General features: G+C 41.1%; 1 protein-coding gene across 7 annotated transcripts in view; it reads left to right on the top strand.

Moving 5' to 3' along the window:
* large1 (LARGE xylosyl- and glucuronyltransferase 1) overlaps positions 1-16,314 on the top strand; it is a 192,811-nt gene extending 176,497 nt beyond the window's left edge. For all 7 annotated transcript variants that reach the window (XM_077499386.1, XM_077499383.1, XM_077499384.1 and 4 more), the window contains 9 exons: positions 741-845; positions 3,413-3,525; positions 6,848-6,973; positions 7,653-7,808; positions 9,990-10,153; positions 11,367-11,645; positions 11,730-11,876; positions 12,875-13,070; positions 14,502-16,314. In XM_077499386.1, coding sequence (XP_077355512.1) covers positions 741-845; positions 3,413-3,525; positions 6,848-6,973; positions 7,653-7,808; positions 9,990-10,153; positions 11,367-11,645; positions 11,730-11,876; positions 12,875-13,070; positions 14,502-14,699 — 1,484 coding nt within the window. In that variant the 3' untranslated portion in view covers positions 14,700-16,314. The remainder of the gene's footprint in view (positions 1-740; positions 846-3,412; positions 3,526-6,847; positions 6,974-7,652; positions 7,809-9,989; positions 10,154-11,366; positions 11,646-11,729; positions 11,877-12,874; positions 13,071-14,501) is intronic.
* The last annotated feature ends 674 nt before the right edge of the window (positions 16,315-16,988 follow it).

Here is a 16,988-nt window from a genome sequence, read left to right as displayed (position 1 = left end):
GTTTCTGTATGCAGACAATATGAAATGTGCTTTTTTTTTCTTTTTCTTTTTTAAAGTCTCCCCCATCTGCTCTAAGAAAAGCATTTCATTGTTTGATCTTATCATTGTTTGTTCCTAACACCGTTGCATATCTTTTGGTGTTATTAAAAAAAAAAAAAAATGTTTGCAAGTATGCACTTCTCGAGCGCTTGAAGCAAAAAAAAATGAAGCTTTTACTGAACCTGGAAAGTTTTAAGATCTCTGATGAAGAACATGAAAGAACCAAAGCTGACGGTTATTCTGTTGGGAGTTTGCTGTATTGCTTTGACGCCATCTTGTGGCCAACGATTTATGATGTGAGCTGAAGCGTCATGTGTCCGTTGACGCCAAGGAACTATGTTGAAGTCGGTTGTGGAGCAAGGGAAGTATGGCGGGAGGAGGTCAATGATGTATAGTGGGGCCAAGGCAGAAACAAAGCTTGTGGGTCAGTGATTTATTTGACAGTATGTGAAAATGTCTTTTGGCTTGCATTGGACCAATATGGTCGTTTACTCCTCAGGATCGGACGGACAGTAGCAGTCCCGAACACACCAGTCTAGGTATTTGGTACTGAACACCAGAGAGAGATTAAGAAAAAGAAATGTTTGGGGGTTTTTTGTAACAGAGCATTTATATCCCGATCAGTAATTTACACCCACTAACTAAGTGATTAGTTTCTGGTGGGGAATATATGTAAAACTCTTTATTTGTGCTTCTTTCAGGCCAGCAGGTTCTTGGTCTGGTGGAGAACCAGAGCGATTGGTACCTTGGAAACCTGTGGAAGAACCACCGGCCATGGCCCGCCCTGGGTCGAGGCTTCAACACTGGTGAGAACCAAGTTCACTTTGATTTCAGTTGCAGTTGCAATTTATTCTTCATAGCACTTGTTCTTTTGTTATATTTAACAACTGTCTAGCATATTTTGCCAGTGACCGTGCTACTGGTCTTATATAATTCGTAAAATATTTTTCCTTTTATCCTTTTTTGCTGTGTCGACTGTTGATTTTAGTTAGGCCGTGTTGTTAATGCCAAGTCATGGCATTGCCGATTAAAGGACTTCAAGCTATAACTGTCATTATTACGCAGTGGTAGTCGACCAATCTGTGTATTTTGATGAAGCTTGCGTTGACAGGTGATCGTATAGGCGGCACTCGGTTTGGAACATATCAGATATGCACCAGATTTGTATCCACATTTAAAAGAGTCTTGATTCCCATGTGGAGAAATCCAAATGCATGTTCCTTATTTGTACTGCCATGGCATGTCCCGATTATTCCAATTGGGGGAAAAAAAAATTGTAAAATTCAGCTTTATCCATTCAACTTTAAACCTTTTATCTGAGAATTCATTGCATGAAGTAATTGGTTGTGCTCTTAACCTAATCAGCCCGTTACCATGCGTACTACCCGTCATTGAGGACACACGCATCAACAAGTATTCATTCCTGTTCCTGAAAATCTTGAGGATGAGGATTTCTTGGAATTTGATTCAGCTCTTATGCTGGAAACTAGCTCTCTCATCCTAAGAACATGTTGAAGTCTTGGAGTCTTTTGTTAGTTTATGAGCCAAAGTCCTTTTTGGATGGAAATTTTTTGTTTGTTTGTTTGTTTGTTTGTTTGTTTTTACAGCCCAATTGCAAACTGACAATCTTGAATGATGATGTAATGTTTTGAGCAAAATTAACTGACTAAAAGCTATACTTAATTAAAAAAAACTAAACTATTTATTCATTAAACATTAATTTGCCACTCTTTAAAATGTAGAATGTCTCCTTTTGACACATGCTAACACTGTACCATAACTGTGTTTGTGCTAAAGCCGTTGCCAAATCAATATTAGTTCCAAACTTGAATTGGAAACATTGATTTTGACAACATCCTCCTTGGATAACCTTTGTTTCCACCTTGGCACAGGCTACTCTTGTTAATAATAAGCATCATAAAAGTGAGCTACAGCAAAGCGTTCTATAAAGAGCACCAAGTGTAACGGAACAAAAACAATAAAGTGTTTGTTTGGGGAGCTTTGTAAATAAAAATAGAATGTACCGGGACTGATCGCATCTTTAAAAATAAAATAAATAAAATAAAATGACTCCTCTAATTATAGAGTTAGTTCCATTATACTGCATGTAGGTGTCATTTGTAGTGAACCTACGTGATGGAATAAAGAGCCAGCGGATATCTGGAGATCACAGCTAATCTATTTCCTTCTTTATCTCTCCAGTTCAGGATTAGCATTCACAGGTGCTGCTGTAATGTATTTACCTCAAATATACAATGGAGAGAAGTGGTGCTTGAGCTTGTATTAGTCCAGAAATGTCGCCTTTTCTTAAAAAATAAAAAAGGGTAAAAGTTAAGCACTGTATTATGATCAAACTGGGATACTTTCTACCTTTAGAGAGCTCCTTGTGCAAGTACTAAACCCCACTGAGAGCAGAAATGATGAGTCATGCTGCAACACGCTTCATAAAAGCCGCTCTGAAAATGTTGTCATTTCAAAGCTGTTACAAGGTGACACCAAGGGCAGGTTATTGATTTGAATTTACAAAACCTTTCATGTTTTTTTGTGTTTAATTTACAGTTCAACCCAGAATTATCCATACCTTTTTTGAGTGCATTGTTATTTGGTGGATGGGCATCTTTTTTGTTGTTGTAGATGGCACAAGAAAGTGACAAAAGTCACCCTAGAATGTGACTACAAAAAATAGTGAGAGTAATTAATTTGTGCAGTAATTGCTTACAAAAGCAGACATCCAAAAATGGTATTGGTTACACATATCTCTCGAGCAACAATTGTGCAGTCGGACCAGCGTCATTTACAGTCGCCCAACAACAATCTTCCGATTGACTGGGTCTTCATGACTGGCTAATCTTTCCATTAACCTTTCGAGTTGTTGGACGTTTCTGCCACGGGGACTTTGGACAGAACTGTGGGAGCAGAACGACTGTTTGTAAAAAGCACAGAAAAGTGACTCCAAGACTCGGGTCCAGCTGTGGTCGCTCTGCTGTGCGGCTGCGGCCGTAGCGGCAGATGGAGCGCAGCAGGATATGAAGAATGGTTGGTTTGCTCCAATCTTCTCCCCCTTGAAAATTGGCTGCCTAATTTTATTTGTAGCTGCCAGTACGATTTATTTTATCAGCAAGAGAAGTTAGAAGTGTTCCCTTTTTGTTTTGGGACAAAGTTTCCTTGAATGATTTGTGTTTCTCGACAGATGTTAGCATATTTTCTGCATCTATTGCCAAGCGTGTTTGCGGGTATTATCTCGGTAAACACAAGGGATGTGATTCAGAGCCTCATGAATGGGACTTTATCACTTTAACCGGGAGGGGTTGCTGAGATATGAATCTCTGTTCCTTAAGATGGCATATCAAGGTGCCGCGCGTGTACTTTTCAGGGGTGATTTTGCTGCTCCTCGATCGACTGCGAAAGCTGCGATGGGAGCAGATGTGGAGGCTGACTGCGGAGCGGGAATTAATGAGCATGCTGTCGACTTCGTTGGCAGACCAGGTAACACGCAAACATCCCCGCTTCACTTTACATTTTGATGCGCTGGTGTCACTTTCCCAAGTCAAATGCGATCTGTTTTGTCACGCTGGTTGACTTCCAAGTTCAAATTTCAACGCAAGTGTTCCGATAGTACGAGCAACTTGACTCTTTGCTATGTCATATACATTATATTATTGCTTATATTTTTTATTTATTTTTTTTGCAAAGTGAAATTATCGATTATTTCACGCTAATATATTCACAAGGCTTTAACTTGTAAATTTCAAGTAGGACTTTCTGTCAAATTAAGCACTTCATCCAGGTGTTAGTACCTGCTTGAGGTTCCAGACCGCAGTCGGGAGCCCATGAGAGTGCCGACTGCTACTTGAGGGCTGACCCCAGGGATATCTGAGCTTTAAGACTTACAGTTAGTGCGCATTTAGCCTGCAGTGAATGGACACACTCTGCTCTGGATCCAACATAGCTGCTCTTCATGTACAGAGAGGAAGCCAAAATTTGTACGCAAGTAATGGCACTGATGAAAAGTACAAGTCCTCCAAATAATTTCTTGAATCTGAGTATGTATTCAGTGGAAAAAAAACAACTACTCAAGTACTGAGTAGTCTTCTGACTTATCATTTCTTTAAAGGGACAGTGTGTCGAGATGTTTGTCATCAAGTGGAGAACTAATAGAATGCAGCATGCATTTTGAACACGTGTGCTACGGTGCCTCAGAGGGACCACATTTCGCAAGCCTACGTTAGTTAACTCTGTCTCATTCTTAAGCCATGGCGAGCTATGATAATATAAAATGTATGCTGATGTGATAAAAAAAAAATAATAATCTACATATTATTAAAGTTAAATAGTGGGTTTATAAAATGAAAAAACACTGAAAATTTTCCCACAAAAATATGCACAATGTCACTTTAATCAGACCATGAGTGTCAAATGGACTACACATTATTGCCCTGCAATATTACCGGTACTTGAATCTGACTGAGTATGTTCAAGAAATAAATTCAATATTTTCTAGCGTATGTAAATTAAGGTAAATTCAGCCCTGAGAAAGTGTCTTAACTATCTCTGTTTACATTTGTCAAAATATTTTCTGACTTCTCACAAGTCATTTTTGTCAGTTAGTTTGTACTTTTGAGGCATATTTTTTTATACTTTTTTTTTTTTTTTTTTTTTAATGATTTCAACTCCAAGTGGTGGTACCACTTTTGTTTTGTGTCTTAGACTGTAATGGACAATGGAGGTGACCTCTTCAGTTACAGCAGCATGAAAACGTATTAATTAGTTCTTAGCTCAAAAGTTCACAGACCTCCACCAATCCTGCTGCAATGCCAATGCAGTACTTGTACCAACAATTTGTCAGCATAAAATGGGCTTGAACTTTTCCTACACATCCAACTTAGTCATATTTTCTGCTGCTCATCTGCTTCCTTTTTATGCCCCTCGCTTGAAGACAGCTTTCCTTTTACAGTACATGAAGAAAAAATGAGCACTAAACGGGTTTTTGTTTTGTGACATTTGGCTGAGAAAAGCTGGGCTCTGCCAGACGGATTTACATTTCATTTAACAACAGTCGAAGACGTATTGGACGTTTACTGGAGCGGGGCCAGAATGTGCCGGGCCGCGCCTTTGCGGCGATTGTGGTGACATCTGGCCAACAGTTGTGACATGTTGCCACGCTGTGACAACTCCCCACTTCCCACTCCCCAACAAACATGTCAGTGCCACGGCGTGGTTCACAATTGCCGACCCCGGTCTCGCTGAAAAGGGTGCGTAGGCGAGAAACTGCGTGACTTCGTTCAAGCGGGGACGCAATGTTAGCAGCCAAGAAATTCAACAAAGAGGAACTGTGGGCTGCATCCAGCAAGTGACTTGTACAACTATTGCGGGCAAATCAGTGTAAAGGGACAAAATGTCATAAATCAGACTTTGATGCTGTAGTTTTAAGCCACGTGAACGTCCCTGTAATGGTCAACGCGGCCCATTTAAGCATTTACGGCTTTTTCACAGCGGCCAGCCTGCAGCCACGCAAGCGCCGTCCCACGATGCATATATTGTCAGGGCATTTCAGCGAGACCTTGGCCAAGGATCTCCCACATTATCCGCGAGCCATCAGCGCTCATCTCGATGAGTGGTACGTTTATGAGATTTTAATTAAACCTTCATTAAGTGAAGTCCCGCAAGGTATGCAGTTTGGAAAATGAACGGAGGTGGGGTTGCTTCCGGAATCATTTCAGCATTCCATCTGCCTTCCACCGTATGAGCTACTCCGATGGTCTGTCAAGCCCTTTTTATCGCGTCATTTATTACACGGTTATTGAGCTTTAATGTCTCCCATTAGGCAGTTGTGGTGGCTGTCACCGACTGTTGCCATGTGAGCCGGAAGATCCTCAACATTTGTCTTAAATTGGGCATCAATGTGAATCATGATCACTTAGTTATTTAGACTCGGAAGAAGCACGACGGCAGAATTTTAAGTACTGCAATTATTAATCTATAACAAGGTTGTTTTATTGTATATATTGTACATTTTTATACTATTAGAGGTGAGAACTCGATAGCCACTACGTGAGACTTGGCTAAATTATTCACACACGCTGAAATTGAAAATGCTTTGTAAATCTTCTGAGATGGAATTCAAATAAATATTTGAGCCTCAGGCTGAACCTGAATAATTATATGCCGTCTTTCAATATATGTGAGGTCCTTACATTCAATCTCATATCCTTTTTTTCCCCCTTAATTTCTTCTCCAGGGAAATAAATAAGTAATCTGAATGTGATCAATATTAGATCTTGATGCACTAATTGTGGCAAAATAAAAGCATGCATCATGATTGAACAGTTGGAGCCTATTTACATAACCAGTTAATAACAGTGCAAGCTTACAAAATCCTTGAATTTTTTTGTTTAAAAATGTCAACATTGGGGTTGCCTCTCAAAATTTGACTAGGGCTCCCCCTGCTGGAATTTTGTGTACACAATATGTGCCTGTTTTATCACCTTTGAGGCCAAAATGTATCACAGTCCATTTATAATAGAGAAAATTCAAATATAGTTTGGCAGGGAATAAATGTCGACTCTTCCAAGCTTGCATTTAATCTTTATTTGTGAAGCTGAAGAGACAAAGTGTTCCCACAAAACTGGAAGCCTTTAATTGTCCAAAATGTCTTGGCAAAATGAAGAACTGAAACTCGGCCTCCGTGTCATTATCATTAATCACAACTGACTGCAAGGTCAGGTTAGCCTTTTAAAAAAAAAAAAAAAAAAAAAAAAAAAAAAAAAAAATGTAAATTCAAGTGTGTGCGTGTTTTGTGTGCGTGCAGGATATCTTCAATGCTGTGATCAAACAGAATCCGTTCCTGGTTCACCAACTGGCCTGCTTCTGGAACGTTCAGCTGTCTGACCACACCCGCTCTGAGAAGTGCTACAAAGACGTGTCGGACCTCAAGGTGACGGAGGCTGGCCCACGTAATGCCAAGTTGACGCTAGCTTAGCTTAGACATCTTTTTTTGCATTAAAGCAAACGTTGCATTTTTTTTTTCCCCATATTTTTCAAATGTTTGCAGAAATAGGCAGATCAAAGGTTTATATGGTTGTTTAATCGCTTGATGGGTAGGCGGGCACTTTGTGCAGGTATTTGTATGCATGCAATTAAAAAGCATGGGCTTGAATTGCTCACGTGATAAGCAATGTTCAGGCATGAAAGTCCGTCCCATTATAATATAAAAAAAATAATAATAATAAAGTTACAGTTACCACAGCATGCTTCATATTATTTTCCACATTATGAAGCATACATCCAACTTCCTTTAAGATCGAATGCGCCCTCAAAATTCATCATGGTGCTAAATGTTAATAATGCCTTGAGGCACGAATGAGGTCAAACTCAAAATGAGTCAATAGTTTTATATGAAAGCACTTTCTGATGGATCGGCCATTGTTGCCCGAGCAGGCATACAAGCACAGTCAGGAAAGGAAAATCACAAGGCACTGGATTGACCTCATTTACATATTTATTTCATTATGTAAACGTGCAGTTTGCAGTTTCACGTACAAACAAAATGAAATCCTCCGCAAGCTCGTACGACACACGAACAATCTTTCTTTCGTTCTCCTTTTTCCGAGCAGGTCATCCACTGGAACTCGCCCAAGAAACTGAGAGTCAAGAACAAGCACGTGGAGTTCTTCCGCAATCTCTACCTAACCTTCCTGGAGTATGACGGCAACCTGCTGCGCCGGGAGCTGTTCGGCTGTCCCAGCGAGGCCGATCACAACAGCGAGAATGTGAGTACGCGGTGATGTGAACGCCACATTGAAATGCAAGCGTCTTATTGTTGTTGCTGCGCGAGCGGCGCGGCGACTGCTTGGCTTGACTGAATTCATGAATGTCTTAGCGAAAAAAGGAAGCTGGGTCACTCTTTTGTACGCGTCATGTTTTTATGCATAAGCCAGCTCTGGAATTGTTCATGATGGGACGCTGAAGGGTTTGTTGGTTATGAGGACGGTTGATTAGGGACGAAGCACATAGCGGTAATCATCTGCTTTGTATGGAGGGCAAGCTCCTCTGTCACCATGATTGCCTCATATTCGTCAAGTGGCTAGCCTCTAGTTTGTTTTTATTATGTTTTTTGCTCCTGGGTGGCCCCTCAGTAGTGTTAATTTGGTCAATGAAAACTAATTTTGCCACCACACATTTTTCATTGAACTAAAACTAGACTAGACTAAAACCCTCATGAATAAATCGGTATGCATTTTTGTCCACTAATGAAGACGTGATGAAAGTCTTAACTTAATAAAAACTGGACTAACAATCTATGGACATTTGGCTCATGAACAAAAACAAGGCTAAAATGAAATATGATCTTGTAAAATCTTGTCTTGCTAATCTGTCAGCATGATGCTGTCATGTGACGTTTCAAATCTGCAGCTAGCAAGTGCAACATACACTGGGACAAGGAGGAAGTGTATTCACGGTGAAAGGTTAAAAAAAACAAAAAAAAAAAGTAAATTATCATTGTAAATGGCACTTCATTTATTTAGCACTTTTCCACCTTACAACGTAACATTAATCCCAAGTCTTCCAACAATAATGTTAATCTGACCGCTAACGAATGCTGGCTAACTTGCTAGCTCATAGCATGGAGCCATAGTAGCCACTTGTTGTTATGCTGTAATCGCGTCAAGTTGGTTTTCATCAGAAAGATTCGAGAGAAAATTTGATGTGAAATCGGTGTCAGTTTGTTAAAAACTAACAAGCGTGATTGAAACTGGACAAAAACTGAGACTAAATTTAAGAATTAACTCTACGCCCAGAAGTGTATTTTCCCCCACTTTTCCAATGGGAAATAATGATACATTGAAGTTGCAGTAAACCGCGACTATATATGGAGAGGCCCTGCCGCAAATGTGACACGGGGGAGACGTCCTGCTGTTGTCGCTTACTATCGTTGCAAAGATAAATGCCAAATGAAACAAAAACAGAGCATATACACACAGTAATCCTTGTGTGAAATACGGACACCTCATGATTAGTATCGTCATACAGAGTAGCGAAATTATGATTTTATTGTTAGGGCTATGTAGTGATTATTGTAATAGAGTAAGAAATGATGATCCGCACACAAAATTTCCAAGAATTTATTTTTGTTGGCAAGCACAAAAATGAGCCATTTCTTGTAATAGGCTCACTTGTTTTGCACACAGCTCATGAGGGAGTTTGGCCTGCTCATTCACAGAAAACAAAATCAAAATCATTCAAGTGTCTTGCCTGACTCCATCCATGTACTCACTCGGTCACTCCATGAACTTTTGCTGCACAAATCGACAGCAGTAAAACATGCATTTGTTTAGCTGGAGATTTGTTTAAAAAGTTAATGAACCTCATCCTGATTAATCATACGCAATCCTCAGAACAGTGGACAGACTGAATGTATGACAGTCCATCTTAAATATGGGCTACAAAAAGATGCGTTTTATGGTCAATGTGGCAATAACATGACAATTCTCTTTATCAAAAGCTATCAAAAAAAACTTTGAAGCTGCCATTTGAAGGATAAAACTTTATATTTTTTCTGGGGTCATTTTTCTATGATGGGTCGTCATTGTATATAAAGAATGCATATGGACAATATGAACAGGTTGCGTGGCAAATTAGATGTCTCTTGCAAGGTCATTATGAATTGTTACCATGGCAACACTAGGAACCCGCACTTAGTCTGACAGCAGACATACCATTTATACACTATTAAAAACTGTTCATATGCTTCCTTCAAAATGCCCCAAAGATCGAGTATTACACTCCAAGGATCACTCGTTTCTCCTTCATTTAAGCGCCATCGTGAAACAGATGCTTTTGTTAGGTCCAGTCTCATGTAAATGAGTAGTGGATACGAGTCCTCATAGTTCTTTTGAGACAAGAAGTGGACTCAAAGCCTCAAGTGTACGATTTCTTTCCTCCCCTTCTAGCTCCAGAAGACGCTGTCCGAGCTGGATGAGGACGACCCGTGCTACGAGTTCCGCCGCGAGCGATTCACCGTCCACAGAACGCACCTCTACTTCCTCCACTACGAGTACGAAGTCACCCCCGACAACGCGGACGTCACGTTGGTGGCGCAGCTTTCCATGGACAGGTGACGTTTCACGCAATCGCGTCCCGGTCTGGGAAATGTGACACACTCAGTTAATTAAATAAAAAAAAAAATGGATGAATGAATGGGTTTGGGAAAAAAAAAAAAATTGATATCATTTGATGCCGTTGGCGCCCTCTAGTGGTACGTGAAGGAATCACTGCTTAAGTCAAGTTGCATTTAATCTTTAACTCATTCACTCCCAGCCATTTTCACTTTTTTCACTGCTTTTGCAAGGCACACAGAATATTGTGTTCCTTTGTTATAAAGACATGGAACCTACCAAAAGAAAGATTAGAGTCTCTTCTTTCATCAGGAAAAAAAAAGTATATTTATGTTTCTGTTTTGCAGCAATTAGCATTAGAATATAGCTAAGTTTCATCATTTTTCACAAATCTGTTTAGAATTCTGGAGAAACAGCTTGTTTTCAACATGGCCCTGGTTGATCTCTTATACTCTGGTGCCACCTGCTGGCCGTTTTTGTCATTACTACCATTTTTTTTTTTTTTCACCCGTTCACTGCAAGTAGAGAGGCTGCATCAAAGCCTTCTGTTTGCTCTAGCATTAAAAATAAAAAAATAAAAAGTATAAATATGTCTTTGGGACACTTCAAACATTTAAAATAGAACGTATTTATATGTTTTTAGGAGCAAATGGATTGGGAATTTTTGTCTTAATTAATGATACATTTTAATTGTTCAATCTTTATTCTCCTGCATTTAAGCAAAGTGTTAATGTAGCCATGCATAAATGTTTGAGTGGCTTACTAAAGTTTAATATCCTTTTGTATGCCGTTTTGGCTCCGATCCCCTCAAATGAACCCTCCAGTAAATCAAAAAAGTTGTGTTCTAATGAGGCTTTTGGTGGACACTTTGAGGAAAGTATTGACAAAAAAAAACAACAGTGTCGCACACTCAGCAGAAAAAAAAAAAAAAGCACAATGTCAGAATATGAATTGTTGGCTCACTGAAGCAGGAAGCATACAGGGGCAACAGGAAGAAGACAGACGGACACGTTTGGTTGAACAAATAGGATGCTTTGCAATTGACAATGTTGAAATATAGATGAGAGTGAGAGTTTTCAACAAGAACAGCAGAAGTAACTGACACTGTGGGTTAACAAATAGATGCTTATTATGTAAATGTAAAAGATTTGACAGGAAATAGAATAAAATCTTCCCATTTGTAATAATTGGAATGTTTTTTGTTCGCTTTAGACTTCAGATGTTGGAGGCCATCTGTAAGCACTGGGAAGGCGCCATCAGCTTGGCCCTGTACCTGTCCGACGCCGAGGCCCAGCAGTTCCTGCGCTACGCTCAGGGCTCCGAGGTGCTGATGAGCCGAGGGAACGTCGGCTACCACATAGTCTACAAAGAAGGACAATTCTACCCGGTCAACCTGTTGCGAAACGTTGCCATGCGGCACGTCAACACACCTTACATGTTCCTGTCCGACATCGATTTCTTGCCCATGTATGGCCTCTATGACTATCTCAGGTTAGAGGAAAGGAATGTTTGGCCCGGTTTGCATCTGTGTTGTCAGTTTGCTAATAATGTGAGCTTGACTTTTTTTTTTTACAGGAAGTCAGTGGTGCAACTCGACATGGCCAACACCAAGAAAGCACTGGTGGTGCCAGCGTTTGAGACGCTGCGCTATCGCCTCTCCTACCCAAAATCGAAAGCCGAGCTGCTTTCTCAGCTGGACATGGGAACGCTTTTCACTTTCAGGTAACACCGGCTGAGTCGCGCTCGCACGCTGTTTCTCCAACTTTGTAAACCACTTCAAAAAGTATGCTCGTGAAAAATATGAACACAACACTTTTTGCTCCCGTTTTTTATGAGATGAACTCAAAGATCAAAAACTTTTTCCACATACGCAATGTCACCATTTCGCTCTCGAGAGATAATCCATCCCACCTCACTGGTGTGCCATATCAAGATGCTGATTAGACACCATGATTATTAGCCCTCTAGAGCTGATAGCGGCATTTGTCGGTATGACTATTTTATGTGCTATATTCAAATGAACACTTTCAACTTAATTTAGCATCTATTTGAAAGTAAACATACCCCCAACCCCCCTCCCTCCCCCCCACACACACAAACAAAAAATAATAATAATCCTTAGAAAACAGTGCACCGGTGTGTTAGATCTCGGCAAAGGAGAAGTGCTCACTAGCACATATTTAGACTGGTTTGTGTCACCATATTTGAGAGAAATGGTAATATTGTGTATGTAAAAGAAGTTTTAGATCTTTGAGTTTATCGCGTGCCATCCTGGGTGGAGTTTTCATGTTCTCCCCGTGCCCGCATGGGTCTTCTCCGGGTACTCCGGTCTCCTCCTCCAAAGACATGCATGGCAGGTTAATTGGGTGCTCCGAATTGTCCCTAGGTGTGCTTGTGCGTGTGCGTGTGGATGGTTGTTCGTCTCTGTGTGCTCTGCGATTGGCTGGCAACCAGTCCAGAGTGTACTCCGCCTACTGCCCAAAGCCAGCTGAGATAGGCTCCAGCACCCCCCGCCACGCTTGTGAGGAATAAGTGGTCAAGAAGGTGGATGGATGGAGTTTATCTCGTAAAAAATGAGAGCAAAAACAACATTTTGCGTTTGTATTTTTGTCGAGTATACTTCGATATGTGAAACTCAACTCAAAACATTTTCAATTTCCATGACATGGAGAAGAGATCAAACAGCATCTTCACGTTTGTTACGACTCTGCACTCGCCAGGTATCACGTGTGGACCAAAGGCCACGCCCCCACTAACTTTGCCAAATGGCGGACGGCCACCACGCCCTACAGGGTGGAGTGGGAGGCCGACTTTGAGCCGTACGTCATGGTGAGGCGGGACAGCCCCGAGTACGACCGCCGCTTCGTGGGCTTCGGCTGGAACAAGGTGGCGCACATCATGGAGCTGGACGCGCAGGTAAAACACGCACACTCACTTCAGCTAGCTCATTGCGATCCGCTTAAGACGTTAGCTTGGCTAGCTCATCATTTGCGGGCTGGATCGGGGGGGGGGGGTGAACATTTTGTGTTCTCGAGTCTCTAGTGGTCTCCAGTAACACCACAAAAAGTCACTAGGTTTGTTGCTGGTTGCTTTTATGAAATTATTGTTCCATCAGAAATTATAATTTAGGCTTCACCTACTATAAGTGTGTCCAACCACGAAACACAATTAAAAAAAGAGAGAGAGAGAGATAAAGGTTCAGCGACAGTCCACCCCCCAGAGAATCATAATGGCCGCACGCCAACACCCATCCGTCCTATCCGACAGGCACCAGGAAGTAGCCTGCCACCTTACAAATACGGCAATCGACGATTTACTGTCTCTCTTTTGTTAGCAGTTTGGCCTCGGGGGACGTCTGCTTCCTGTTGAGTGACATACCACTTACATAATGGTTGGAAAATGATGACTTTTTCACACAGCTATGTATAGTTAGTTGTTTGGGATTTTGTTTTCATCCTTATCAATTACATTTATGAGACAATAAATGACAATTTAGTCTTACAAGTTACATGAAATGTGATGTGAAATTAAAATTAGTGATTGTAATCTGTAAAGGTTGAATTGAGGCATGCGGACTCGTTTAACGATAAGAATTTTATACATTTATAGGGGTGTCAACTTGGGGAGTAACGAAGCAGACACGTCCACAGCAAAATAAAAAATGCATATTATAATTATAATTATTAGATATTATAATATATGCATTTTTTAAATAATAATGCATATGCTTGTGAAGACTGGGGAAGATTAGATAGCTCTTAATATGACAAAAAAATGCACTGAGCGTCTCACTGATCTCCTACAAATGCAATTATGCCATCTAGTGGCAGAAAAATGACCAATACAGATCAATATTACTTTTTTTTTTTAACAGTAGAATACATATTTTTAATTTTAGCTCGATTTTATGAATGAATATGAAATTACTGTATCAATGGCTAAAAGATGGAGCCGTATTTCTATTAGTTTAATGTTTTTTTCCCACTTTTATGTTAACGAGAGTATGAAAACTTGAAGACATGCGATTAATAACGATTAAACATTTTAATCTCCTGACATCGCTACTCATAACTATTGTTGGCCTGATCAAATTATTGCTGAAGTAATGTTTGAGTGTTTTCCAAAATCAAGAAAAGGGCAACACATTCGACAAACAAGAAGAATGCAGTTTGCTTCCTCCCATTTTCCTAAAACATGCGTGCTTGACCCCACCTCACTCCCAAAGTCATCCGGGATCAACTCCAGCTTACACCGCACACCCGAATGAGGACACGGCATCTTACGGGAAAATGAATGTACCGACTTATAATAAGAATTTGTTCTTACTTTCCCCCCCTCTCGCCACAGGAATACGAATTTGTGGTCCTACCCAACGCGTACATGATCCACATGCCGCACGCGCCCAGCTTCGACATCACCAAGTTCCGCTCCAACAAGCAGTACCGGGTCTGCCTCAAGACCCTCAAGGAGGAGTTCCAGCAGAACATGTCGCGGCGCTACGGCTTCGCCGCCCTCAAGTACATGACTGCCGAGAACAACAGCTAGCCTCTGCGGGCCCTGGCGACCCCCAGGCCGCGACTGACTCGATACTGACTCGGTAAGCAAATGGGGGAGCGCGAGGGCAATGAGACGCGGCGCGGAAAAGACGGCCCTGGCGAGGTCAGCGGACCTTCCTCAAAAACCTTCATTGTGGCGTGCGCGGAGCGGAGCGGAGCTTTCGCCGCCGGATCCGGGAATTCGTCGCCTCCGCTCGGATGTGGAATAAGCGAGGTGTGCATGTGCGAATGTTACGCAGGTGCGTGCGTGCGTGCGTGTGGGAAATCGAGGGAGTGACAACCTTGCGTCCGTTCTTTTTGCACACCGCGGTCACCATCCAAGTGCCGGCCACACATGTCGAAAGCGGACGTCACGAATCGGGAAGACGAGTCAAGCCAGCAGCCGGCCGGCCAATCAGCTGCGGGTACCAATCACAATCCATCCTCATTTGAAAGGAAAATGGTCGCCAAGTGTACGTGCCCGCCCCAATGTTGTGTGTGTGATCATTTTGTGTTCAGTACAAATACCGTTCAACTGCTTTCCACTCTTTCACCTTTGCCTCTTGTTTGATGACATGTACGGGTTTTTTTGTACGTTTTTCTGCCCTTTTGTTACATCTGATGGTTGCTAAAGCGTGCGAGATGAAATAATGATGTCTGGCAGCACAAAAGGATATAAAAACAAGTACTTGTGAAGTTTTTACAACATTTGGACACAATCTAATGAGCTCCATTACAAGAGCCTGCCCGGATGGATAGACCTCACTTGTTATTAGTTTCACTTTTAATGTGTTTATTTCTGTGCTTAGGGCATTTCTGTTATTTGATCTTGTTTTAAACTAGCGGTGTCAAAAGCAGTGCGTTAATTTAAAGTTCCTTTCACGCCGCAAATTATTTTAACGCTTTACTTGAAAGGCCTGTACTGGGGGAATTATTATTAAATTAATAAGGCATATATTTGTGGGCTCAAGTTGAATTTTACATTTTTAAAAATGTGCAGAATTTACTTCATGTTAAAAATTAGATGACAAGAAAAATGCTGTCACCAATGTCTTACAGATGCAATTATGCCATCTAGTGGCAGAAAAATCACCAACAGAAATCAATATCACATGTTTTTTGTTGTTGTTGTTGTTTTTTTACATTCAGTACAGTACATCTTTTTAATTTTAACTCAGTTTTATGAATGATTATGAAATGACCGTATCAATGAGTAAAAGATGCAACCATATTTCTATTTAGCATTTTCTTTCCCATATGTTAATGAGTATGAAAAGGTAGAAAAAATGTATTGTACATTTTGAATGTATATCAAATTTGCGATTAATTGTGAGTTAACTATTGAAGCCATACGATTAATTGCGATTAAAAATTTTAATTGCCTGACGCCCCTATTTTAAACCTTTTTTTTAACTGTTGTTAAACTAGAGGCCTCTGTCCACTTTTTTTTCCCCTCTCATTCACCAGAGAAGAATGATGCAGAGCCGTCATGCAGGTGTGTGTATCTGTACAGAATGTTGTGTGTGTGTGTGTGAGACATTTTGGAAGTCCGATGTGTGTGACGCGAAGGGGAGGGCTGACTGATGATGCTGCTACCTGAATAAAAGTAAAAGTGTCAAACTGTCGCTTGCCTTGGACCGTTTGTGGCTGTTGTCATGGAAATTCTCTTTTAGAAAGGCTTCTCACTCGCTCGCTCACCCAATTGGACAATTTGCATCTCCCCATAGGTTGAAATGACATTCAGGTTGGGATGTTGCATCATGGCAAATGTTGTTGTAAATGGTGTTATGCAAAATGTGGTGCGACTTGAGGCGTTTTCGGGGCTCTTTGCGACCCACTTTGTCATCCTTTTGTAGCTCACATTCAGCTGTTCATTTCCTATTCGCAGCCCTCAAAGTCCAACCCCGATCTCAGAAGTTTATATTTAGAATCCAGCCCAGTTCATCAGCTCCCTGGTGCCTCCTAGTTAGTCCCCAGGAGGGCTGTCCCTTACCGGATCTTCTTTATGCGAGTCCCACGACACTCTTCTTTTATTGGCCTCTTAAAGCAAAGCCAGCGGTGGGAAACTTTTTTTTTTTTTTTTTTTTCCTCCCCTCTTTTGGTAATTTATGAGTTAATTTTTTGGGGCGGTTTAGGGGCTTTTTATACTGTCGGAGTTTGTCTGAGGTTTTATTAGAAACTCTCAAAATTGTTTTATTTCTTAGTTAGGCCAGAGCGGGTCACAAACCGTTTTGAAACTGTGAGCTACTTTTTGGATGCGGGTTAACGCGAATTAAGGGTTTGATACACACTTGTGAAA

Source organism: Festucalex cinctus, chromosome 16, assembly GCF_051991245.1.
Source record: "Festucalex cinctus isolate MCC-2025b chromosome 16, RoL_Fcin_1.0, whole genome shotgun sequence".
NCBI lineage: Eukaryota > Metazoa > Chordata > Actinopteri > Syngnathiformes > Syngnathidae > Festucalex > Festucalex cinctus.
Note: the sequence above shows the minus strand (reverse complement) of the source record. Positions and strands in the feature narration are given on the sequence as shown.